At 30.3% G+C, this 27,741-nt stretch overlaps 1 protein-coding gene across 5 annotated transcripts in view; it reads right to left on the bottom strand.

The window, feature by feature from the left end:
* LOC136981247 (protein kinase C-binding protein NELL1-like) overlaps positions 1-26,824 on the bottom strand; it is a 30,330-nt gene extending 3,506 nt beyond the window's left edge. The window contains exons 1-19 of one of the 5 annotated variants that reach the window (XM_067277529.1): positions 26,401-26,824; positions 16,396-16,545; positions 15,262-15,412; positions 14,520-14,790; positions 13,291-13,363; positions 11,373-11,455; positions 11,146-11,274; positions 10,912-11,008; positions 10,580-10,662; positions 10,407-10,506; positions 10,176-10,295; positions 9,959-10,096; positions 9,614-9,736; positions 9,449-9,544; positions 9,247-9,384; positions 2,349-2,459; positions 2,027-2,277; positions 1,687-1,914; positions 392-441 (exon numbers count right to left, since the gene is read on the bottom strand). In XM_067277529.1, the coding sequence (XP_067133630.1) occupies positions 392-441; positions 1,687-1,914; positions 2,027-2,277; positions 2,349-2,459; positions 9,247-9,384; positions 9,449-9,544; positions 9,614-9,736; positions 9,959-10,096; positions 10,176-10,295; positions 10,407-10,506; positions 10,580-10,662; positions 10,912-11,008; positions 11,146-11,274; positions 11,373-11,455; positions 13,291-13,363; positions 14,520-14,790; positions 15,262-15,412; positions 16,396-16,545; positions 26,401-26,452 (2,444 nt within the window). In that variant the 5' untranslated portion in view covers positions 26,453-26,824. Of the gene's footprint in view, positions 1-391; positions 442-1,686; positions 1,915-2,026; positions 2,278-2,348; positions 2,460-9,246; positions 9,385-9,448; positions 9,545-9,613; positions 9,737-9,958; positions 10,097-10,175; positions 10,296-10,403; positions 10,507-10,579; positions 10,663-10,911; positions 11,009-11,145; positions 11,275-11,372; positions 11,456-13,290; positions 13,364-14,519; positions 14,791-15,261; positions 15,413-16,395; positions 16,546-17,584; positions 18,373-26,400 lie in introns of those variants that run through there. The other 4 variants (XM_067277527.1, XM_067277530.1, XM_067277528.1 and 1 more) reach the window with 4 other exon arrangements.
* Between the last annotated feature and the right edge of the window lie 917 nt (positions 26,825-27,741).

The following is a 27,741-nucleotide window of genomic DNA, read 5'->3' as shown; positions in this document are numbered from 1 at the left end:
CATTTTATTAAAAACTCTCATTAAAAATAATACTAATTAAAAGCAAAACTTTAATTTGAATAAACGGAAATTTTATCCTGTATAACAAAACATCGCAGTACAAATTAGCAGTATCCTAACAGTCAAAACATAATGAAATGTTTACAATTGCTTTACTTAATAAATTATTTTAATTAAGCTATGCAAGAATTGCACAAAGAAAATACAAATTAAGTGAAAAATCATAGTAAAATTTTAAAAAGTGAATTAAAAACAAGAATTTTAGTTTGTTACTTAATTTAAGCAATAAGGGGAAAAAAAGATTAAAAATCCATGCATAAGAAAATGATGCAATAGCAGTAGAAGTGTGTGCGGCTATGCAGATGTGTTAAATTCAACAAAATGGCTTTACCGATGGGAACTATAACCCGTATTGCTCACCGAGTGTTCACAGTGTGGAACCTGTAAGAGGAGTATTATGTAGACAGAACAACAACAGGATAGTTAAAAGTTAACCAATATTAATATTAATGTGGAAAACAAAAAAAAGGTGGTTCTTCTTCTGATTATTAGTCAATTAGACTTACTTCATCATTAATAAAAATTTTTTAAATTAAAAATACTTCTCTTATTAGTAATATGGTTATTTTGTTAGTTGAACAGAAGAAGAATTACCAACAGACTTTCACTTTCATTCCACATTGTTAGTACCAAACCAAACTTGCACCAAAACAAGCAAAGGCTGCATTGCTGCACAGCACATCATGGAGTAGATTTGAATGCACATTTCACATTTCAATGTTCATTTCATTCAAAATTAACCATCCTTCCTAAGTAATTAACAAATCACCTGGAGGATTTGAAAAAATTTTTAATCAGAACAAAAATGACAAGTTTAAAAACAATTACAAAAATTTTAAAAATTTTGGTGCAAATTTGTTAGAAATTGACTAAAGGGGAAGTTATTTCTAACCTGTACACATTTATTTTTTCTTTTCTCAATGCATTCTTTAAACTTATTACTAGTGAACATAATAATTTGTCTAGAATTTTTCAAGTAAATCCAGAAGTGTATTTCAATTATTTATACTTGTTTTAATCAAGACTTAAGTTTTTAAGACTCAATTACTACTACAAGTAAAACAGAAGTCACTATTCAGTTCCAAACTGAATTGTTATTTGTAAAATGTATTTGACTCACTTCTTTAAAGAGTAGGCACTTTTAATGCAAATGATTCCTTTAGAAAACTAGAATTATATTGACTGTCCACTTTAATAAATTTATATTTGTAATTTTCTTTATATTATTCATTTCAAATCTTGTAAAAAAAAATAGTAATTCATTAATATAAATGAATTACTATTTTTTTTGGTAGAAGACTTAAAATCTTTGAATATGAAGTGCTACTGTATATTTTTTCCAAACACTTCCAGTTTAGTAGAATAAATTTTTGGTGGTGTTATTTATTAAAAAGATATTTTATCTATCTTTTTGTGTTATGAACTTAATGCAAAAAAAAAAATTTCTTTACATTTAAGAAACATTGTACTAAAAAGATCCAGTTCTTAATACTTAAAAATCACTTTCAATTTAGACTACATAAATAATGTGTACAGGTTTTTATATTTAAAATGATTAACTTGCTTGTTAATCATTTTTTAAATTGTAATTTCTATTATTGAATGAACATTTTTTCAATATCTTACTTGACATTTGCAGGAAGCACACTGATCATGAGTAGCTGGTACCACTTCTCCTGAACTGTAAGTATGATCATGATACATACAACCAATACTCAGTGACAGATTATTACCATAAACTATTTGTGAGCAGGTCTGTTCTTCACAATGAATACAACAATCACCTGGGCGGTATGTAGGTTCATTACAAGAAACAGGAGGGCATTCCATTTCCCAGCAATCAATCTCACCATTCTATTGAAATGGAAAATTTAAAAAATTAGTAGTAATAAAAAAAATTTAAATTATAATTCTAAAGCAACATGTCAGATCTAAAAGTTTAAAAAAATTTCACAGTTAAAATTACCAGACATTCACATGTTTGGCACTGATAAATCCATTTTTCTCCATTCTGTAATATTTTTGAAGATTCTTGATGTTTACAAGTCCTATTTTTATAACAATGTGGACAGCAAGAAGTATCCACATTGCCACTGCTACAGTCACAAGATCGTTCACAATGCACAACACCATTGACACAGTTACAATGATGGCAAAGATTTGTTGGTGATATCCATTTCTCTCCATTATATTTTTCTTCTTCATAATACAGGCAATCTGTAATATAAAGTAAATTTTATATACTATGCTTTAAACTAAAATCTTAAATGTCAATAGTAAAAACCTACTAAGAGAACAAGTTGTTGTATTTTGGCATTTACAACTAAAGCTGCCTTCTTCATTAACACAAGTTGCAGATGGATGACAAGTGTGAATACCTAATTCACATTCATTAATATCTAAAAAAAGTAAAAGCAAAGTTTATAGAAAATTTTTATATGAAATTTATCTATTACACATGAAAATTATCATTAGCATATTTCTATTTTTACAATTAGATAAATTTTCAAATATTTAGTAGTTTCATATGCAAATTGTTTAAAAGAAAGCAGAACATTTACTGGCAGAAAAAACTGGCAATTTGAAAAAAATTTTAATGTAGTTTTTTTTGATGCATTCTGTAGATTTTTAAAGTTTAATATAAATAATTGTAAAATGTGATTGTTTCACAACAAAGTTGTAGGATATCCTACAGATCTAGGATTCATTAGTTTCAAAATTATGGAGAATTATTTTTAAAAATATTGAAAGAAGATTCTAAATCTTACAACTCTAATACAAAAAATGGCTCAGAAAATGGAAAATGAAAAATTCTGGAAGAACAAAATTTGTTCTAAATTAATAAAATTTTTAACAGAATTTTGTATTAAAGCTAAATGATCAGTTTTATTAAGAAACTTCTTTTTCTAAATTCTTCAAGTACAATATATTTGAAAGAAATTTGAGATTACTGTAAGATTCTAAATTTAATATGATCATCTTTGGAAAGCAAAAATCACAAAGTTTCTTGAAATAGATCATAATGTACATATTGACATTAAAAAAAAAATGTAAAGACAAACCAGGGCTGTGGAGTCTGAGTCGGAGTCGGGGGGAATTTCTGGCCAGAGGAGTTGAAAAAAAATGTGTCAACTCAGACTCCATTTTAAAATTTACTTTTTTTGTTTAAATGAAAGAAAATTTATTATATATTTATTAATTTTAAAAAATATTTTTATATTTTGTTATAATTCATTTATTTTAAATACAAAATGCATCAATTTAATTTATTAAATATGTAGTGTTCTTTGTAGTGTGTGTTTAGTAGTTAAATTATTTTGACCCGATTGAATTTAAATATTTTTGAATCCTTCCTTTATTATCCCTGCTCTAAATAAGTACTCTATTTTTCTGAATGAGCCAGACTAATTGATCAGAGTTTGTATTTTTCTTTTCTGAACAAGGGGCTGAAGTAGCTAGATCACACACTTTATTTGGACTAACTTTTCTGGAAGGGTAAAATTGAAGTGCAAATGCTGTCAAATATATATAGATGAGTAAGGATGTGATAAAATGCTACCTCTTATTAAACATTTGTTAAAAATTTAATATATTTGCATAAAAAAAATTATGCAAGTTAAATATTAAAAATACTAACTACGAGGGCAGTTTTTTCAAGCTCAGATGGTCCATAAAACAAAGACAAGTGTAAATAATAAATTTATTCCCAAAAGTTAGGTACAAACATGGTTATTTTGACATAATCACTGAAGATTGAGGTATTTGTCATATCTGTGGACAAGCTTTGCAATCCCCTCTTCATAGAATGTTGCCGCCAGTGAATTGAGATGGCCTTAACAGCGTTGTTTTGAAGATCATTAGTTCATTCAGCTAGTAAGGCAGTCTCAAACGTCTGCCTTGCTAGCTGTTTTCAGTTCAAGAAAGAGATGGCAGTCTTCACAAATTAAAGTTTTAAGCTGGGTGGAAGTCTGAAAGGTGGTACTCTTCACCACCTTTAAACACCCAGTGTATAGCCCTGATTTAGCACTTCCACCTGTTTCCTGAACAGGAAAAGTGGCTAGAAGGGCAGGGTTCAAGACTAATCACAATCTTCAGAAAAACATTAGGGCCCATCTTGAGTCATTAGTGGTAACATTCTATGACAAGGATGGAAAAGCTCGCGCACAGATAATCACTGTGAAGATGGTTACTTTTTGACATAAATTTCTCAATGTCTGTACCTAACTTTTGGCAATAAATTTGTTGTTATTTACACTTATCTTCGTTTTTTAATTGACCATCGGAGCTTGGAAAAAACAACCTACGTATAAAAGTATTTGGGTAAATGACCAGGGCTCCTTTTAGAGTAGGGTACCCCTCTATGAGTGCCTCTGCCTCCCATAAAATGACTTGGTACTTAATTTTGCTGGAGTTGGGAGTTGGAGTCAACCTACTAAAATTATCAGGAGTCTGAGTCTAGTGTTTTTTTTACCAACTCCACAGCCCTGAGACAAACCATGAACAAGTGAGCTTTTGGTATTAGCATTTTAACTTTTACTTGGAATCTAAGCTTTGTATTTTACATAAAACACCCAAAAGTAAGTTTTTGTATGTTTTAAATAAAAAACAGTTTTCTGGAGAAAAGAAACACATTTGATAGTAAATTGATTTTCTTAATGCTTAAGAAAAACACAAGTTGACTAATAATACACAGTTGAAGTGAAGATTCATTAATTTATCTAAAATAAATGTTAAAACATAAGACCAAAACTTTATACTGTTAAGTCATAAAAACTTCACAATAGTATTTGGATCTCAATTAAAAAAAAATATGTATGCTTTTAATAATTAAAATGAGTAAATTTTCTATACAACTCTATACACATTCACAATATCCACAAAATTTAATAGGAAATGTTCTGTAGGAATATGAATGAAAATTTAAAATGCTCTATTTCAGAAGTCACAGACTACATAAAATTTATCATAAATATCCTTAAAAACAAAATTAAATCTTGACACTTTATTAGTTATTGAATTAGTTCTATTATTTCAGACTACAAATAATATGCATTTTAAATATTAGAATAGTTTTGCTACAATTTATCAACTAAAATTCTTTAAGATGTTTTAATTTAACCAAATTAAAAATGAATTTATCCGAAATATCTACCAGGGCCCCTTTATCGAGAAGGCGGCCCTGTATACTAAAATTATTTAAACAAAATTCATAAAACTTCTACCCTTATAAATTCAATTAGATATGTTCAGAACTACTAGATCCTCCTTTCATAAACAAAATGCTACCATTATGATTACAAATTAAAAATGCACACACATGTAAAATTATCCAAGTAAACTAAATTGTATTAAAATCAGTTTTAAAGTTAAATATATAATTGGAGTTAATATTTTGAGATAAAAATTTTAAAAAAAGTCTATTAAAAAAACTGTTTCCAGAATTTGCAGCAGTTTACATTTTATTTGATATACAAATAGTATCTGACAAAAAATGCTTACTAAAGAGATTTTCTACCTAACTAAAAAATTACACCATTTAACCATTCATTTTTTAAAGCTTTAAAAGAAACATGCCAAAGTTATCTGAATTTCAAACATGTATAAATTTGATTACAATAAAAAGCCAAATAAGAATCAAATTAACTACATATAAAATCAAACTGAACCAAATTTAATATAAAAAAAGTTTCATAGTTGATGACGTTGACTGTCTTATTTCATGAGAACAAATTTTTCAATTAATAATTCAAATACTATTTGAAGAATAGCTGCATTATAAAATATTAATTGTATTTTATTACAGTGAAAAATGAAAAATCTTATGTTGCATGGCAATTTCCAATGTACTATTTTGGACATTTGCCATTTAATTCTCTATGACAATAATAGTGATCAGAAAATTTGCCAAAAAGGTTTCACAAAAAATTCGTAGTATTTAGAAAAATTTTCTTGATATGAAAGAAGATCATACAGTCAGCAGAAGATCAACTGGTTATACCTTAACCTTCTCTGCATATTCTCTCAAGCAGAGAGAAAAAAAACCAGATACTAAATTTTAAGAAATTCCAACATTGTTTGATGACTTTATACATTGAGCATAATACAATCTAACTGAATATTATATTGTAAAATCATAAATTTTTAAATTAAAGTTTGCAAAGCCTATATATTTAAAAATCTCTCTGTAGAAATTGATAATGTGCAAAGATAGCTTCATAATAAATTTTCAATCATCTTAAAGCCTATTTTTAAAACAGCTCCAAGAATAATAAATTTCAGAATTTTAAAAACTTTAATTTCACTTTAAAATTCAATTTTTTCTTTTCCTTGACAATATTTGATGTTAAATGCAAAATTAGTGTTTAGTGTCAAATTTTCCATTTATAAAAGTGGGAATTTATTTTTACACACATGTAAAAATGGTTCTAATGGAGAAACACAGCAAAAGCAATTAGGATAATTAAAAAACCCTACGAGAGTTAAGAAGTTGATAAAATAAAATAATTTTTTTGTAAAAAGGGCTGGTGGAAATTACAATTTGGAACAACCATTCTTCACTGCAGCTTCAGGCCCTTCCAGGTGATTGGATATGGCAAGCAAGCAAGATACAACTAGTATTTGTAATGCAATTTTTACTTTATTAAATTGTAAAACAATTAATATTTGATACATTGAAAAATATATATATTTTTCAATGCTTAGAGAAAAGAAACCACCCACACATTAAACCACTTATTTTCAAAATATATATTAATAGCTATTAAACTAAACTAAAAACTAATTCTTGGATTTCACTTTATAAAGGTAGAATCTGATACTGCTGTATGCATATTTTAAAATCTCTTAATACATTATTATTTTGAAAACAGATTTTCTAAATAATCTGTCAGGCAACACAGCACTCAATACAGTAATTTGTGCAATCAAATATTTAAACACTTTTTTTGAGAATTTTTGGTTTTAAAATGATCAGTTGTTTTAATAAAAACAACCATTATTGAATTTAGACCATTTAATATTAAACAATCATTTTGTCTAAGATGTTTATACTAAAAGGCAAGGCATTTAAAAACAAAAAACTTAAGGATGAATAATTTAGATATTTTGGAAAAAAAAAACCCATAACATAATACACAGCAAAAAATTTAAAAACTAGGGGAAGTATCCACAACCCTTAACGTAACTTTTTTTAGCTTTGTCTGCCAATAATTGACAATAAAATTGTCAGAAAATGTGTTTAAATTTATTGGTGTAATGTTTTCAAAAAGTTAAAAGTTAATGATTTGATGGCCCAGAACTCGCAGCTACTGAAAAGTCAGACTTAAATTTGTCAAGCATTCTGTCATCAATTCTTAAATCTTTTGAAATAGCAAAAGCTTAATTATTCTACATTTTAATTTAAGCATGGAGTTATAACTGTTTACTAAAGTAATTGATGAGCTCAAAATCTTTCAATTTGACATACTGTAATCAGAAGGTATATATCTGGGAGATTAAATTCTTGAAACAAAATAATGCTACTTTTCCTGTCAACTTGGCAATGGTGGCTATAGCACTATCTGGTCAATTAAACATCTATCTAGGGGCAAAAGTTCTTTCCAGCATTGGTTAGGCTTGTTGAAGTCTCAAGTGGACACATACTGGATATTATGTTATGAGATGTACCATTTTGCTGCTATCTGCAATTACAACATGCAGAGGATGCTGCACAGAAATTTGAATAAAAAAAACATTTGTCATAATGTAAATTTAACAAACTCCAGCACATTTTGTGGATTTATTACACTCCATTCCAGGAGGACAGTGCCTTATCACAATGCACATCACTGAGTAGAGCATACTTCATGATGCACATAAGATATACAACACCAAGCAAGTTTTACTCTAAATGTCTGATGTAGAGTTTGGGAGTTAGTTTTGCCACCCCAGAAAAATTCTTGTTCTTAATAAAATGGTAATGAATTGGGTAGACAGTTGACAGATAATGGTTATGAGTCAGCTGTTAAATGTCAGTTTCAGGAAAACTTTGGCTTACAATAACTCTTCATTAAAATGGCAATCCAAACAGTTTTTAGGAAGCTGCACCTTTTTGATTAACTTTATTATTTAATTATCTGAAGTTTTGAAGAATCCAAATATGTAAAAAGCATTACTAGTAGCTAGCCAACAATTATTATATAATTAAAAAATGAATTCATTCATAATGACATCCACCTTTTGAGGATGTTTCAAAATTTTGAGCTTCTCTTTTGCTTTATTAATTTCTTATTGCCTTGTTTCAGGAGCTTTTTCTGGCAAAAAAGATTTAGCTAACTGAAATCATTGGCTATTCTTAGCTCTTGCCAGTAGCAAAATTTTGATGCTAACTTTCTAATATTAGATGAGAATTATGAAACTTTGAATTTGCAGAGTTCTTTTTTTGATAGGCAACCACTACCCGGCTTTAATAGTGTAACCAAATAGAGGTTGTACCAAACCACTATTATTTGGGGTAGAAAATATCTGCATATTTGATTCTTCAATCATATCCATAAACCATGCTGTGGCTGATATTAAATGACAAGGTTTCAAACCTTCGTACACAGACATTTCTGGATAATTGTCAATATTATATGTATGTTATTTTATTTTATTTTTTATTATTTTTTTTTTTACACATCATATTGCTTTAACATATTTTTAAAAATTATTAATTTTGAAATACTTTGTGTTAACTATATTATTAATTTTAAACTAACAGACAGCAGATATTAAAGACGTCAAAGATTAAAATTTGTCTAATAATTTATTCAGATAAATTTATTCAGTTATTTGCTTAAAATGTGAAAATAAAGGTCTTCATTACTTCTAAATCTACTTAACATTGTGAAATAGTCATAAAACCTTGTTTGTATTAAAAAAACATTATGAAAATTATTAACACAATTTTAGTTATAAAATCTGTTTTTAAATAACTTTTCATTAAAGTTATTTAAAAAGTTATTGTTTAATAGTAAAACTATCATTTAACTCTTGCTTCTATATATAGAACAATATATCTGTTTAGTACTGTATATTCATTTAGAAATGATTAGAAAAGAAACAATAAATCAAAATATACATTTCATTAAATTATAAAAAAACGAACACTGCTTTAATTGATGCATTATTTAATTTATAGGTTTCAGATATTTGATATACAGTTACCTTCACATAATATTCCTGAATTGTTCCTATAACGAGTTTGGAATCCATGTTTACATTCACAGAAGTACCAACCAGGCATATTAACACATCGAGCATTAGCATAACAACTATGAAGACCCAAACTGCATTCATCAATATCTACAAATTAAAAGATACCTTAACATCACTTTACATATGTTAAAACTTAAATAATTATGCTTACCAATTTCGCAACTATTTCCAGTATAGCCTCGTCTGCATCCACACACACCTGGTGCAATGCAACGACCTCCATTTACACATGTTTGATTACATACAGCTATAAAAATTTTTAAAATTTTTAATTTAAAGCAAAAGCATCTGCATTGATTTAAATACCATCACTTACGATTGCAAACAAATCCATCCCCTATATATCCTTCCTTACATCGACAAAGATAACTGCCATCGGTGTTGATACAGATTGCATTTTTATCACAATTATGTTCATTGGAACTACATTCATCATGTTCTGAAAAAAATAAAAGTTATCAATCCCAAAATCTTAACGTGATAAAGTCAACTGGCAAGTTTATAGATGGCAATACGTTTTAGTGTAACATGTCATTGTTAAATAACCATTTTGTCCATTTTGATAACTGAATTCTACCATTTAAAAATGACATACTTTACTTAAAATAACGAAAAAAAAAAATGTATTAACTTCAATCATTTGAGATAAACAAATTTTTACCTTTACAAGTAAAAGTATCCCACTTTTTATAACCTGCCAGACATTCACAGACATAAGAACCTGGAATGTTAACACATGTTGTATTCACTCGGCAGTGATGGCCATAATGTCCTCCTTCAGTCTTGCATTCATCAACATCTAAAATTTTAAAATAAATTTTAGACGTGTTACATTTAAAAACATTAAGTGAATGTAGAAAAAGTTCTTTAAGACAAACCATCACAGGTAGTTCCATTTCCTTGATATCCACTATTACATTGACAAATATGTTTTGTTGAAAGATTTATACATGTAGCATTAACATGACATTTATGTCCTTGAGAACAGAAGTCCATTCCTAATGCAAAAATTCAAAAACTTAATTCTTTTCAAATTATTACATTAAAACAAATTTTTCTATTAATTTGGAATAAAGTTGCTAAAACATTAAGATTTGATTACGAACCACGGCAATATGTACAACATTCATCTGCAGCTTTAAACTGCTCACTTTCTGGACAAGTCAATTCTGGACAAGCAGTCTCTCTTCTACATGTTGTGGTACCATCCTAAGTAATTAGAATATTGTAATGAAATCACATTAAACTTAATAAAAAGTAATTTAGTAAAAACAATACTTACTTCACATGTACAAACTGTGCAATCATCCCGAGGAGTGAATGTTTCTCCATCATCATATTCAATTCCTTCTAGTAAGCAATTTTCTAAAAAAAAGTTTAGTTGAATCTTTAAAACAAACTGATATTCTAAAAAACTTTTTGAATAATTAAAGTGCTAATTTTCATATTAATTCTAATTTCCAGTATAATTAAAAAAGTTGGTTAATAGTTAATATTCAGAAATCCTAAAATGTGTAAGTTTTTAATTTTAGAATCATTCAAAATATTTTATTGTATTAGAATTAAAGTTTACATTTAATTACACACAAAAACAAATTAAATCTGAATACTCACTACGACAAACTGGACAACATGGATCATCTTCCAAAATTACAGGATTCTTACATTGAGAAGGGCCACATTTAATAGGACTGCATTTTAAAACTCCTCGCTGAAAATATTTAATATGAAAATAGTCTTTAAGCATTTTTGATTTTAAAGAATAATTTAGAGCAAAAAACTCCCAGATAGTAATTATATAGAAAATTAGGTCTCTATAGAGAAAAATATATATATATTAATACTTACCACACAATTACATATATCACAATTGTGTTTCCATCTAGCTCCATCTCTATGTATAGATCCATTAACAAAACAGTTCTTTTGACATTCACATTCCTCTACAGCTGAAATACGTTGTTCGGCTTGAGCTAACTAAGTTAATAATAAAGATATGGATCGCTATAGTTCTTTTATTTTAAAGGTTATTTTAAAAATTTCTGGTTGTATGCTTAATTAAAATTGCTACTTACCCTTTCAATAAGTTCTTGTAAATGATTTTCTAATCCTTTTACTGAAATTTGAAGTTCTCTGAATTGACCACATGTTGGACACTCTAATAAGAAAAGAAAAAAAAGAAATGTATAATTTATGGTAGTAAGTCAAAATTTCTGAAATTATAATGGATTAAAATGTCACTATTCCTTAACATTAAGTCTACAAATATATTTAGTTTGATACTTGAGTGTAAATTATCTAAAAAAGGACATTTATTTTTAAGAAAAATTAAAGAAATTTATTTTGAAATATAATTTTAAATCTAAATAGTCAAAATGAATAAATGAAAAAAACTAACAATGAATAACTGAAGCAATGTTCACTTATTCATTCAGCTTTTAATTAGAAGTTTAAAAATTGCCAAAATTTCTTACTTCCAAGTATATCTAACTCAAGTTAGAATTTATTTTAATCTAAAGGCCACATTCTCTTTTCAAAAGAAATTAAGGCCACATGATGTACTGCAGGCTGCATAAGTACTTAGTATACATGTGTCAATAATATTAGTTCTAGTACTTAATTTAACACACTTATTGAAAAAAATGGGAAAAGGTTTTCATAACCAAGAAAGTTTGTGATAAAATAAGTTAAATTTAGGTATTTTATCAAGCTATACTAAAAGAAAAGGCTGTGGGTTCCTCACTCCTGTCCCCAGTTGTTAAAGATAACAGAAGCAACACAAGATGAATTCTTATAATAATTGAAATTAATTTATAATAAATTAGGACTTATTAAAATTTGTATTAACATATCCTTCCAAGTTCTTTTCTTTTGTTGAAACTGCATCTTTAATGTGTTTATTTTACAATGAAATGATGTTTTAACACCTCAGACTATCAGCACATCAGCTTTATTCAGTACTGTATCCTTTATACATTTGTTTGCCAACTTATCCATTTTCCTTTCATCCACCTGGTATGGTCTTTCTTTAATGATATGGTTAGTCTTTTCAAATTCTTTAATTTCTTTTGTTGAAACAGTGTCCTTTCAATGTTAATGTTACAGTCGAGAAAACCAGAATTTTCACTGATTTTAGTTTTACCTCGCTGATCAGCTAGTTATTGCTATAAAGTTAATGTGATTACCTGACCTTCCTAATTAAATGATAATTGTTTCCTAAAAAGGAAATGAGGTTCTAAATCAATACTTTAGAATCTTAAACTCCTTTTTGAAGAAGTGAGAGCATCTACACACATTTTTCTTCCACCATCAAAATTTAAGCTTAAGTTAATTTTCAATTATTGGAGATTACTGTTCTTACATTTTTAGAATTCAAATGTAAGAACAATACCTTGAGTATCTTCACTTATGCTCAAGATATTGTTTTCTAAGAAGCACAAATATAATTATACCAAGCACAAAAATATTCAAGAAAATTAAGTTAAAAATCTCAATATTGATTTGAAAACTTTTTAAGTCTAGGTGCCAAATAAGACCATTTTTGAGATAAGTAAAAACCAATACAAGGTAGTTCTAAATAAATTTTAATATATTGTTTTATGGAAATTTGATCTTACTTGTCCCATTAAGATGGCAATTTAATACCCAAAAAATGAGAAATAAAGCATAACCATGGGAAAGTGTCCACTAATTGTAATCTTGATGCATTCTAAGACTATTTTATTGTGAGACTTAACTTTTACTTTGTGTTGCTCTCCAAACTTTTCTAAAAAATTTAAAACAGTAAAAGTAGAAACAATTTTTCATATATTTACAAATTAGATATGGACGATTGATAAATTTATAGTAATGTAAAATGGCAATATTCATTTTGTAATGTTTTTTTTGGTATATTTAGATTTGCTAGGTTTCAATTTGAGAAATTTGGGACTAACTAGATATTGTTTACATTTCTATTCTTTTGAACAAAGATTTATAAAAACAATTACTTGCCAGTTGCTAAATTAGAACATTGCAATGTGTATCCATGAGGCCTTCCTATTATTCTAACATCTTGTAAAGATCCCTGGAAAAAAAAAAAGCACATTCATTAAGATATTTTTAGAATAAATTTGCAAAAAGGTCAAATTTACTTTTTAAAAAAATGAAAGATTCATGACAATTGATGATCAACTTGAAATAAGTCAAATCTTAAAATAATGCTAGGTGCATATCCATAATGATATTTTAAAAATTGAGGCACTGAACTATTTTATTCACAAAATTGTACAAATTATTACATTCAGCTGTTAAATAGTGTAGTGTGGGTATCTAAGTGTGTATATAATATATATTTTAGTATGACTGTAGATTTAGGTAGATAGAACTAAAAGATCTTGCATAGAAATGCTGCAGATTACCAATGCCCCTCAAGTTCAACCCTGAATAATACTAAATCAAAAACTTATCCCATTATGATGAGTTTGATGAATGAAAGTACTGTAAAATAAAATTTATGTATTAGAATAATTTATTTTACAAACAACAAACATGAATATTCACTTTTAAATTTTAATCATTCATTTCAATAAAATTGATCTATGAATTCACTATTTTTAGCAAGACCAAATTTAAAAATTTTCTAAATATGCAATATGATTATTTTATGGCCAGTAGCCAAGTAATATACTTTGCAGGTATAAATATGGCCAATTGCCAACTTAACTATTACTAATATTCTCAGAATATAGGTAACATTATATTACATATTAAAATATGAAGTTCAAATTAAATTTTTTCATATTTTTGAAGCTGCTTATATAGTGTATAGTTATATATAAAATTAGTAATGTGCTATAAAACTTTAAAAAAATATGAAATTTAAATAGCATAAATAAATATCTGAAATTGTTTGATTTCATTACGTTCATTTATACTATTAAAAATAAATTTGTTGAGTATCTATGAAATGCTACATTGTACACATTTAAAGTAGAGATATTAATGATTTATTTTAGGTTGCAATATTATTTTATAAACAGAATGTATAATTAATTCATTTCTAGTGTTGACTGTATTGAAAGAAGAGACTATCAGTGCACAAAAAAAAACCTTTATTTGAATGTTAAGATTTATTTATACAATTTTTATTCACCTACATCATCATTTAGAAAAATTTCTAAAAAATGCATATTCAGTTCAAAATACATATGTATTACCAATTTTTTTAAAATATCTCTTACCTTGAAAAAGAAGTGCTTGGTATTTCTTTGTCCCAGCCATAAAGTGACATTCCTATTGGTAAAACTCCTATCAATGTCATTAATAACTCTTTTATAAATAAGACTGCAGTCCACATAAATGGCAACATTATTTCCACTAACAGTTACTGAAAGTTTATGCCAATTATTATCAGCTAAGTGATAAGGAAATGTTTCCATGTGGCTCAGGTTGTTATGGTAATATTGCAATCTAATTTCATTTTTTCTTCCACTGCTTTGCAATTCTAAAAACCTGGAAAAGTTAAAATATTGTTTCCTCTCATAAGTAAAAATATATGAAAAACATTTAAAAATGAACTAAGTGTACTTGCTAACTACTACCATTAAATAAATTAGTTAAGCAAAACAATGTTATTTCAAGAAAAATATTTTTAAAAAGTAAAAAAGCACACGTTAAATTATTTACATGTAAAATTTGTTGAAGATTTATATATTTTTATACGTTGCATTTATTTGAAATGCGTTTTTCAAAATTTATATTCAGCAAAACAAATACTTTTCCTTCCTTACTAATATTCCAAGTAACTTTGAACAGATAAAAGTATGAAAAAACTCCAGAAAAACATTTTTGAAAGAATATTAAATTATTTACGCACACTCATATTTTATAAAACAAGAATTTTATAGAATTCTGTTTTCAATAAAAACGTTCTGTTAGTAATACGAAAATCATAAAAAGGGGAAAAGCAGTCACAAAACCTACCTGCTATTACCTTCAGAAAAAGCCAATATCGTGCCAGCATTCCTCTGTTCTTGCCTCAAAGTAGCCATAAGAGTGAATTCGTTGCTTCGCGAGAGTATACTCAATGCTTTCTTACAGGTTTCCGTGGGTAATCTAAGTTCCCTTAGATCTCCTTTAAAAAAATAATACACAAGCACATCATAAGTCTTAAACATTACTAAATTTTTCAAGTTTAAACTATTTTTTCACTAAGTTATAAATTAAGATAAAATATTGAGCGCATATTAAACTGAATTATACCACGAAAAATGTCTAGTAGACTTATTCACGGAAAAATTTATCGTCAGCTGTTATTATTCTACAGCAATTTACAGCACTCATATTTTCAAAAAGGGACCTATAAAACTATTATGTATGGTAGATACGGAATAATATATATATAAACAGTTACAAGAAAAATCGATTGATATGAGTCTTAAGTTGTTTGGGAGATGGAAACTTTACTCAGTCGCTTCGATCACTGAAAGGCGACATCGAGTCGACCTCGTCCCATCACCTAAGGTCAGCCCCTACTAATCATGTCAACCAGCGTAATTTGCCGGGGCAATTACACATCCCTAAACAATTGTACTAACAGATTGGGGGACTGGATGATTTATAGACTACTATTGAATCGCCTAATTCCCAAACATCACCTCGGGTCATATTACGCCGGCGAGGTTCCTATAAAAACGGGGCGTATGAATTGTTGTAGATAATACAATATTCCACGCGTCTGGTTTCTGCGAAAGACAATTCACCGTCGCACCATATGCACGAGCGTATAGAAGAGGGGGTTGACTTTACTACATGCTACCAGATGTCCGGGGCAGCGACACAGGTGGCTAATACAAGCAAACCTTTGCAGAATAAACTATTAAGTTGCAAAACAGAAGAAATCTGCCTCTTTTCTATTTTCTCTACTTGCATGTCACGTTTATTTACATTTCCGTTAACACGACGGTTGTACCCTTATTGTTAACGGTTATGTATCAACTAGATTTTTCCCCGTTTTAGAAAAAAAACGAGTGAAACCTTTCAATGTATTTTACATTATGGAGAAATTGTTAAAATATCGGATCAGGTTTATAGAATAATAGAAAAAAAATTACATACCTCTTAGCAATACAGCTGGCGAATATCTGTAATTATTATTATTACCATGGTAACCATCGGTTAAGTCAAGGCCTCTGTAAGATGTGTTGTATACATTAAGTGCCTCTATCAGTGCAACTTGATATCCTCTGTCTATTTGAATACCTGTAGCTACAAAATTAGAGGGAGGAAAAGTATACATTAATATATTTTCTTTGTGTAAATAATAAAATCATAATTTTAAGTACGCTATAAGTTATATAAAAATCAGCAATTCGATTTGGCAATGAGATACTGGAGTATATTCATTATTCAAAACATTAAATAAGCAGAATAAAAGAAGGTAATCGCTGTTTTAGACTTTGTTAATTAAACAAACTTCGTATAGAATGACTTGAATATTTTTAGTAACTAAAAAAAATTTTAAGTAAAAAAAATTCTGAATAAAAGTTTTGATCAATTTTAATATTAAGAAGTTACAAAAATTCAATAAAATTACAAGTTTTGCCGAAAACATTTTTTAAAATTTATTTATTGGAATAATCATCATTAGGTAACTTCTCGATAAAGCTATCGGAAACTTCCATTATTTATTCTCTTCAAGAGCATTTGATAGTATGAAGCGAGACCAGACAGCTAGTTCGGTTTCTGGTCATTAAAGTTCAATAGGTGTAATTTCAGTAATAACTTATCGATAAATCGATCGGACGAACTCAAATTAATACCGTAGAAGCAGAATATTTTGAACCCGGGAGAATTTTTTAAGTAGGAAGACGAATCGCTTGTCATTTTTATTGCATGCACATGGCTGACTTCACGGAGAGCGTTTCAGAAAGGATTAAGACTGCTCTATAATTAATCTATGTACTTTTAAAAGTTCGATTTTTAATTAATAGTAGAAAAATGCGTTACGCCCGTCCAATTCAGTAGACGTCTAATTTAAAAAAAAAGAAGCCAAACTTTTTTGAAGAATAATCTAGTTTAACTGGATGAGAGGCATTCCTGAAACCACTTTCGCCGCGGGCCAACATTAGTCTGGTCTTATGAGAGCCCTTCGTAATTAAATAAACGTTAGGACTAGAGATAACAACTAATGGATATAGTTGGACTACGGCCAGAAACATGCAAAAATATGGGTTAGTATTATGAAGTGATATCGACCTAACTAGCTAGGTTCTATATCAATATCAATTTTGAAAAACCGACTTACCTGAATGCAAGATCGATATCAAAATAACAGGCCACATGCCGACCTAGACTGGCCAAGTCCTCACAGTCATCGCTCAGCAAGAGAAGTAAAATAGGAACGAGTTCCTGCACGTGCTAGTGCCGAGCAGGTGGCATCAATGGAGCGTGGGCCGAACCATTGCTAGCACCTGTGTGCCTTCAGCTGTTTCCGTCGATCCACCAATGGGCACGCGTCTAACGGGGAACCATACTGGCAGCAGATTTTAACTATTTTCCTTTTTTTATAGCCGACGCGTGCCATTTTCCGATAATGTATGTCCGTATATAAAAACCATCTGCGAGTAAGAAAACTCAAACTGCTCCTAATGGCATGAAAACAAATTAAAGTACTCTGCCGGACACGTTATGCGACGTTGCAGACGGGCGTCAGACGGACTCCAGACGAAAACGGACAGTCTAGCATCCGTATCGCCGTCTTCATTGATTGGCAGAGCAGTTTCCCGAAATTCAAAGTTCGTATAATAACTGGAAGGGCTTAAACTAACGGATGCATAGTTAGCTTTTTCGTGCAAACTAATAGGAAAAGCCCAAGTACCTTTATTGCATTCAGACATCCTCGTGTCACATCTTGAGCAGATGGATGACTATCAATGGCACCTGTATGTCAAACGTACGATAAAACGAGAGAATGAAATTGTTATAGTGGGGGATTGTATGGCCCAGAGATAATCGAAGGAGGAACTGACCCCGAGCAGTGAATGGAACAGCTGGACGGATGTCCGGCACGCGCCAGGGTCAACACACTTTGGAGAGTCAGGGGATGGACGATTGCACTATCTGCATTCTCCGTCCGTCTTAAATTATACCTATGAAGTATTCTTATATGTATGTAAATTAATATTTGTTGCAGTTTCGTTAATTGTGATTGTATTTGAAGCAATATTTCCTTCCTATAGAGAACAATTCGCCGATATCCTGGTGCGTCCAGTCCGGATTTAACCACCTGGGACAGCTGGACGTCGACAGTGTGTGAAATATTGACTGTACTTAGATTCATCCTCCAGGATTCGTGCCAATTATTAGCAGAGAAGCGTGGAAAAAGCTATCTTAAATGACGTCGAACAGAAGACTACCTCTACTGTATCCTGTTTACTCCTTAAGTTGACAGGAAATATTTCTAGAAACAATTTTACTTTACATTCATAATTTCATCATAGTGCAGTGTGAACGATTAGGCCTTCCTGAGGGACTTTCATTGAGGTGTACGTTAACGTGTAGCGCAACAAGCGCACGCTCATCCCTACAGAGTCAATGAATTAAATCAGTCATAGTAAATTCTGAATAGGACTTATCCTGCTAGCGGGTCGAATGCTGAATTTCGTGGAAGCCTAACCCACAGGAAGCAAAACTTCCTCGCTTCCTGATCTCTACATAATTTTTTTTTTTGTTTTTGTCTCTGTATAGACAAGTACAAATTGATAATGAATAGCCATACTAGTGGCGCCGACTAAAAAGATAAAAGGCCTGACGTTACGTTGCAACAAATCCGTAATAGATGGAAAATTCATTTTCTTGGCTTTTAAATATCCATTAACAAGCGCAGTAACAAGGATACGTTAAGATCGCAATTTGCGAAGTACTAGAAGAACCTACGAGATTATTAATGAAACATCCTCTTCTAGCGTTAAATTGGAATGTTTAACAATACACGTAAATTATTAACGAAAGCAAAGACAGAATAAGTCACTAGTAATTAATTTTGAACCTATTAGAGTAAAATTATCTGAAACTATATCGATAAGATAACAGATATTTCGGTTTTTCATAAGGAAATCTTGTCATAGTGGTGCAGGAAATAAAGCAATCGATGTTTTAAGGTGTGTCCCCTATAACGGAGTCGGTGAAAGGAAATGATTCACTTGATTGTCCCTTAATCTGATGTAGCTCGATAACTATTCTACCGGCAAAGTGAACTTCTTCGGACCAATTTTAGATCTCCTTTGGAGAAGAATCGACGTGACTGTCACTTACAGAAGTTTTCTATACATCTTGGAGAATTAATTCGAGCCGGTCAAAGTCGTAACCGGATTTAGCTTAATACACCGCTTTCCTCGTTTCGTCTAATTACGTTTATAAATAGCCCGATAAAATGATCGGTACGATCAAGCTTTAACAGTTAAGAGGCGCGATTTCATGAAGCTACTTTTGAATGCTAATCATTCTTGATCCATTTTAATACTCGTTATACTCTAATCCACTTTTAGTGCTGAGCAAAAGGGGAGTTTTCCCACCAGGTTGTTACCATGACAACAGCGATACACAGACGCTCGGGGGCCTGATGCAACGGGTCAATAAAGTCCAGAGCGTCACGTGATCGAGGGTGAATGTCACCAGATGAAGACGTCCGCGGAGATCTTGTCGTCGGGAAAAGAGAAACGTTCTTGTACACCACACCCAGTCTGAAACTGGAGTTCTGTTCCTAAACTTTAACAAAGCGAGCAGTACAATGCTGGCTAACTCGGTATGCATTCCCTCCGCATGTTATAGAGGAGTAATGTGTAGTTAATGAGGCGAATGATCCCTTGAACTACGAAAGAGCAGCCGCTTCATCATTAAAAAATGCGGTTCTATTAATTCAGTTTAACATAAGCTTTCTCAATAGTTACTGCTCACCTGGTTAGGGTTTAGAGAATGTTAAAAGCATTTTTATTTTTGTCTCGCTATTCAAAAGTAATGGATCGAGCAACGAAGCGAATTAAGAAAAAAATTACACGCGACGTGTATCGGAAAAGACTAGCAATGCCAGCTTTACATAGGAATTTACTTTTGAGTATATGCTCCACTGCACGCAGTTGTAACCGAAAATATAATAAAGAAAAGAGTCGAGATTCTACCTGGTTGCATCAATGGCTGTGACAAGTCAACTCCTAACCTATACTGCACCAGCGATAGCAATATCGTCGTATTATTAAAGCGCTTCTGAGGAATTTCTCAGATTAAAGTACAGAGATAGAAGTACAAAGAAAAAAAATCCGAGCAATAAATCTTGGTAAAATATATAAAATCCAATTCATAAAAAAGATACCGAAGTTAAATGCGATTTATTCGCCATCAATCAATCACAAATATAATAATATATTTGGACAAATAAAAATATTGAAAGTTATCCGAATTGTGGAAAGAATTTCAAAAGCAATATTACAATTTAGTCTGTAGTTATAATTTCGAGTTCTTTTCGTATTTCTTGTGGCAGATGTGGAGTAGGAATAGCTAAATGCTTTCGTGCAACACGTGACTGAAATCGAAAGTTTGCTATCGTTGGTAGAAATAAATCGCGTGCCAATGGGGCATTAAGTTAAGCTAACTATGAACGATTTAGTCATTATAAAAAAATGATTCCAGTAATCGGCGAACTGATTTGAAAATAAACAATATTCAGAGATCCCAGCTATTATAATTGCTGATATAACATTAGTAAATCACACGTGTTCTAGGGTGATAAGATAAAAGAAGAGAAGTTACGAGCCTCAAGTGTTAAGATTCAATTTGGGAATTGTTACCCGCCTTTCGAGGAGGCTAAAAACCCAAAACAATTTCTCAGGCAAAGAACGCCTTGAAACTTTTTCGGAAGTAGTGAGCTTGGAAGAGATCAACAAGCGAACGGTCCATAAAAAGGGATCAATTGTACTCGATGGTTGCCACGACAACCGATTGTCCCCTAGGACCACCAGACGTTAAACTAGTTGTCTTTAAATAGGGAAGAACCATCAAAAGTAACTGATCGATCGAAGTGAAGAACAAATTCGCATTTCTGGTAAACAGGTGACGAAAGATCGTACACTGGAGTTCAATTCACTTTTCCGTGCACCTGTCACTAACTTATAAAAAGTTTATTAAAAAGAAAATAGGAAGATTCAAGAATGCAAAGAATAGGATTAAGAGGCTAGATTTTCAAAACGTCTTATGCCATATCAATTACGCTGGAGTATGAACAGTATCAATATGTAAAAGTAAGAAATAATCCGATGACCGCTTTATTGATCCAATTATGGCAATGGTTGATCGACAAGAGCGCAGAATAGCGAGGATGGGCGCTGTGTTCTTAGTTCTGGACAAAGAATAGACGGCCACGCCCTACAATAAAGGTCACAAATGGTCGGTTTATTATTTTCCACCACCATGTGGAATTCTTTATAGTTTATTGTGTTGTGTTCGACATATGTATAGTTGCGAGATGAACAGTTGACAGGAAACAGGTGAAAAGACACCTTATGTTTGAATCAAAGCATGCTGAACTTCATAGTCAGCAATCTAAATAATAAAAACGTGACTTAATTGTCTCTCTTATTGAAAAGTTTAAAACTATTGAAATGAACTGAACGGAATTAAAATGAGAAGACGACGTTATTACGTCGGGACGGCATTCGATAAAAGTGAAGACCAAGCTGAATTTGATGCAGGAAACGAGCAATAAAGTAAGAATGAAGCATCTTATCTGACCTATTTAAATTAATTCTTGCATATATAAATTTCAAAATTGGTAAAATTTAATAAATTCATCCAATACTGATCAGAATTCAGCCTTGAGGAATCGTACCTGAGTTATGAATTATTGCAGTGTTGCGCAACAGTTATTGATGTTGCACACGTGCATTTGAGAAATCGAATCATCCTAAATACACGGAAAAGAATTTATATCTAGGTTAGCTGTTATAAATAGAAATACAACTATAAAATTGGATCAATGATATATCAAAATTGGATTCTAAAACAAGCCGAATACTAAGAAATACAGCACGAGAAAATTTCGAAAATTCGAGTATTCCGAATTGCTTATGACTAAAATGGAGGAAACTAAATTTCTATGCGATAAGTTGGCAAGAGTGCTTTCCAGACTAGTGATAGACAAGATCTGGTTGCTTGCCAGATTTCCCCTATATAAAATTTTTTAATGTTTAATACATGTATCAAATGTAAGAATTCGTTTTTGCTGGAGGAAGAGGAAATGAGGAAAAATTGCAATTTTCGAAAATTGTTTCTGCCCCATATAACAACTAAATTCTTGTGAAATTAAAAGCTTATTTCTGATTGAAGCAATGCATAGAGCGTAAAAATAGGTAATTTATTCTCTTCTAAAATTTGCTTAAAACTAAAATGAAAATTCACTGGAGCATATAACTCGTTTGATAAGATTATCCAATATATATTGGTTTAATGGAATTGTTTGGGGAATTCCATTACAATTTTACTAGAAAAAAAAATATTGTAACAATATTAAAAAATATAAAAAAAAGGGTTTTACTGAAATTCCTCTATTCCAAGATTGAAAACCTTTCAATACTTGAATTTTTCAGGAGCAAAACTGCTAGAAATAATGCAGACGAAAATTTAATTTACAAATATTTGAACACGTTCTACAAATTTCATTAATTTAAACCATTTATAAAAGAGAATAAACTTTTTATTTTTAAGATTTAGTTAGTTATCTACTTTTAAAAACATTCTAAAAAATTCCTAAATTAAATTCTATTTTGATTAAAAATTAAATAAACTATATATATTTTTTTCTAAACTAAATTTTATAATAAAAAAATTGAGTCATTTTGAGACTAGATTTTCTAAAATTCGTTTTATAAAATCAGGAAAAATTTGAAAATTAGCTTATTCTGTGTAGAATTTACAGATTGGTTCAAAGCAGCACATGACTTAAATGTGTATAAGTTAATTTTATAGTTACTCAATGGAGATAGAACTAAAATTGCTAAAACATTCTTAAAAATTTAAGACAACTTTTTGTTAAAAATCAAAATGTAATTTCAAAATTTAAAAAAAAAGAATTAAATATTTGCTGAAAAAAAAGTATAAAAATCTTAGTTTTTAAATTACGACCTTATCTCTAGTTACATAATTTTATTGGAATCTTGTTTCAGTGTACAAACAAAAAACATTTTATAACTAAATTCAATAAATTCAAATATTTTACCTATATTTATATAATACAGATTCTTTTGTTTTTCTTTAATGCATTAAAACTTATTTACACAGGCAATATGCAGCAATATTTTTTCCCCTAATGTTTTAATTAGGGGAAAACAGAATAAAACTGAAATTATGAGAAAGCGAAGACATTTTGGAATATCTACGTTAATATAAATATTTTGACATAAAATATTTATACTAACGGAAATTTATTTATACTTATATTCTGGAAATTTTACTAAGAAAAAGCCAATTTGGATAGTGATAATACTCACTAAGACAGAAAATTCTGATGAAAATACGGGAAAAAGTCAGCCTTTTCATAACGTTTGTTTTATCAAATAACTTAACAGTTTCGAAGTTTGTAAGGATCTTCAAAGTAAGAATTAACTAAAAAGGAGGGAGAAATATTTCTAATTTTACCATTTTCAAACCATTTCATTATTATTAACTGTGATAGATTTAAAAGGAATTATCTCGCAAATTGTTCTTTCTTGATGAAAGATTTAAAAATTTACTTCAATTTAGCATAATAAATGCTTAAATCCATCGAGTTATTTTAAGATTTGATTTCATTTTACGTCCGAATTTTAAGTTTTTTCTACACACGTATATAAAATTTATATTTTTCTACGCGTTCATGTATACGTACAGAATGATATATAAAGTAGCAGAACAGCATATATTTCTTAAGTATACTACAGCATTCGGTCTAAAATCAATGGAAATTTTATATAGTTTCAAGAAACACTTTGCAACCGCTATATGCACGCAATTATAAAGAACTAATTTTCAATCCTTAAAGTGAATATTAAAATATGCATCAATAGACCAAAAAAAATTTAAATTCGATCACGTGGCAACTCTCTACCAATCAGCACGAATAAAAGTAATGCTTATTAATTTCCCTTTAATAACCACGATTAGCATCATAAAATTTCTTCCGAAATAAAAATTTAATTAAATTTCTATTTTTCTCGATTTATTATAATAACTAATGAAATAATATCGAATAACTATTTTCTAAGAATCGTTACCATAGCAACATCGTCGAATTAGGGTTAAGATTTGAGTATAAAAATTCTTGCGATATTTTAAAATCTTTCTAAAAAAATTATTTAGAAATAAATTCGATTTATAAAGTACTTTTATAAATTTGAAAATCAATACTTTTGAAATATAAGCTTTTATATATTTTTTTAAAAAATGAAATCGGTTTTAAAAATTTCTTAATCTCATAACCGGAGCTTTTGATTTTAAATCTATCAAATTAAAATCAATAAAATTCGCACCGTTTTACCTTCTTTTATTAATATTAATGCGAAAACAAGAGAGAAAACTATTAAAAAAATCCTCTGCTCATAAATTGTAAAATTTATAAACCGTAACAGAATGCAGTCAAGTCCGAATTTTCGATATCTCTTAACGTTGTTTAATGTTTCATTTTTTTCCTTCGCATTTCATATATAAATGGCTTTCTAGTTTAAAAAAATATCGTTCTTAACATTTTTCGCATAAAATTTTTAGTTTTACTTTTAAATAGCATACTTGAGAATTCTAATAACGAGATTAACAGATTTTCAAACTATCTTATGACGTCATCCTTATCTCTGTTCAACATTAATTCGAAATCATAATTAGTTTTGCTACTAAAATCGATCTTGATGACATATTAATGATCTGTGATCGATTTTAGTCATTACTTATCGTTTACTATTAATGCACTCTTAAAACCCAGAAAAGCTTTTCAGATCCAAGGATGCAATTAATAAATTGCAATGATCAATTGGAAATTTTTTACAAAAAAACAATGTTAAACGAGTGAAATTTCGATTTGAATATAAACTTTTTATTAGTTTACTAGTCGATTAAGAACAGATTTCAGCCAAGTAAAGTTGCTTGAAAGAATCCTATTACAATTTTTGCCAATCCAAAAAAGATAATGATTTGCATTATTAAATCTTCGATATGCTTTCGAGAAGCTGGTATTAATTTGAAAACAGCGGATGCTTTGCTAATAAACGGATTGCTAACTTTTTTGCATTCTTTGCACGACGTGTTTATTAAAAAACCATGATAATTTTCATTCATACGCGACCGTAGTCGTTGCCTAGTCGTGCATCTTAGCTTGTAGGAGAAGTACGTCGCTTTTCGAGAAAGTTTGAAAAGTTAAAAGGCGTAAAGTGAAGTTAAAAAATGGAGGTGCAGCATAATTGAAGGGCCAAACCCAAGTAGCATAGAAATGCAGACAGGTACGGCGGAACATCCTTTCTTAATCAAAGTTCCTCTGACGCCAGAATGCTGGAGGTTGCTCCGCCCTTTGAAGAGGAAGACGACAAAGGGGGATATGATAAGAGCTGCCATCAACGGACGTGTCTGCACGGCACGGCTCCAGTGTGTCCAGCTGGTCCCGGGATTGGCAAACGCTGTGTTCCGGTACAATTCGATCGTCCTTCTTAAAACCATCCTAGCAATTCATAACCCTCGCATATTATTCGAATCGAAATGCTTCATAATATTCTTTTTTCCGAAGCCAAAAATTGCCGTGACTGCATTGCAGACTCGTGACCCGAAATGTCGCATTCCTCGCGGGTGAAAATGAAAAAAATTGGCGCGAAACAATGCTATCCCTTCTCGTCACCCTGTAATGTCTTACGCGAGTGAAAATCTATGGAAATCTATTGCACATCGATAAAATATCAATTCGTAAAAGCCGGCATAGGACGGAGCACTCTTCGAAGCGCGCACGTTATCCCCTCGACACTTTAAATAGGGGGATTGGCCCGCAAATTCCGCAATGGGCGTCTCACCTCAACCGCACTTAAAAGAGAAACGGAGTTAAAAGAGGATTTTACTTACCTATCCTGATGACGAGGACGAAGAACGTGGAGTACACTACACTTAAGGCCATGTCGAGTTGTAATATGTACACGTTTTATACAACCCGATTTATTGTGTTCAAATTTTTGTACATTGCGTACAACAAGTAATCACACGTACGCCACCTTAATTCACCTGGCCTCGCCGGCCACTTCGATTCTATCATTCGGTTAAAGTTTTGGTGAGTAGCGCCCACTGTGTCAACACCTTTCCATAGTGCCAGGTAAGTTAGAGACGACACACCACTGAAGAAATCAGAGGAGAACAGAGAAGCAGCCACCCTCTTTGCCTTTAGCCAACTGACTTTTGCTACGAGAGATCGTGCAATCTCAACTGAAGGAAGCGTGCGCTGCGAGTGTATTGGCTGTGGAACAGTCTATTTTGCTCGTCTGGGTAGCACGGGAATCGATACACTACCATGATGTCATATACTAACTACAAATCTCTCCCGATATAAAAATTAGCACCGCTCCTCTCCATCAAATAACGATTGACGCGTGTTTTACTTAATATTAAATTTTACCACGTCAAAAAATACACCATTTTTTAGCGCTTCTCTCTTTCCTTCTCGTTTATTTGTATATTCCCCAATTACATTTTTCGAAATGAGTGACGTCACGCGTTATGCTTTATAAACATTAGTAATTTTCGCTACCGTGCTCAATAATACACTGTATTATTTACTTTAATCCATTTTTAAGAGTTACGGATTAACGTTAACGAGTTTCACTTCCATTTTCCTAACGAAAATTACATATTTTCTTCGTCGGCTGCTACCATGACGTCATGACAATCATAAAATACAAAAATTAATTAATATAATTTGTCTTCTATGAAAAAGTCGCTAGATTTGTATTCTATGAAAACACTAACATTTTTCATTAAATTAAAAATATTTCTCTAATTGTTATCGAATGTTGCTAGATTTTTAAAATCTTTTAATAATAAATTTTTATAATTCAAGCTTAAGAGCGATGACATCAGAGCGAGAGAAAAATTAAACAAAATCTTTATTATACAACCAATATATTTAATTATTTATTGCTTGTAATTTCTGCGAATTTTGTGATAACTTTAATGATGTTATTTTTCCGTTTTATCACAGAGAAAGAATTTTTTAGTTCGAAAATGATGTTGATCTCAGAAGAGATAAGAGATAACAAATTTCTCTAAACTTTTTAAAATTACAATGCTTAAAATATTAACGCAATTTTTAATTAGTTGTAATGAATTCAAGTCGATACTAATTTAAAATTAATTTAATTTTTTTCCTTTTCTTTCGCTTCTGCTTACGGTTCTTCAGTTAGAATCCCGCTCTCT

This window comes from Centruroides vittatus, unplaced genomic scaffold (genome assembly GCF_030686945.1).
Source record: "Centruroides vittatus isolate TY-2023 unplaced genomic scaffold, ASM3068694v2 contig_749, whole genome shotgun sequence".
Classification (NCBI taxonomy): Eukaryota; Metazoa; Arthropoda; class Arachnida; order Scorpiones; family Buthidae; genus Centruroides; species Centruroides vittatus.
The sequence above is the reverse complement of the archived record's forward strand: the minus strand, read 5'-3'. Positions and strand labels throughout refer to the sequence as shown.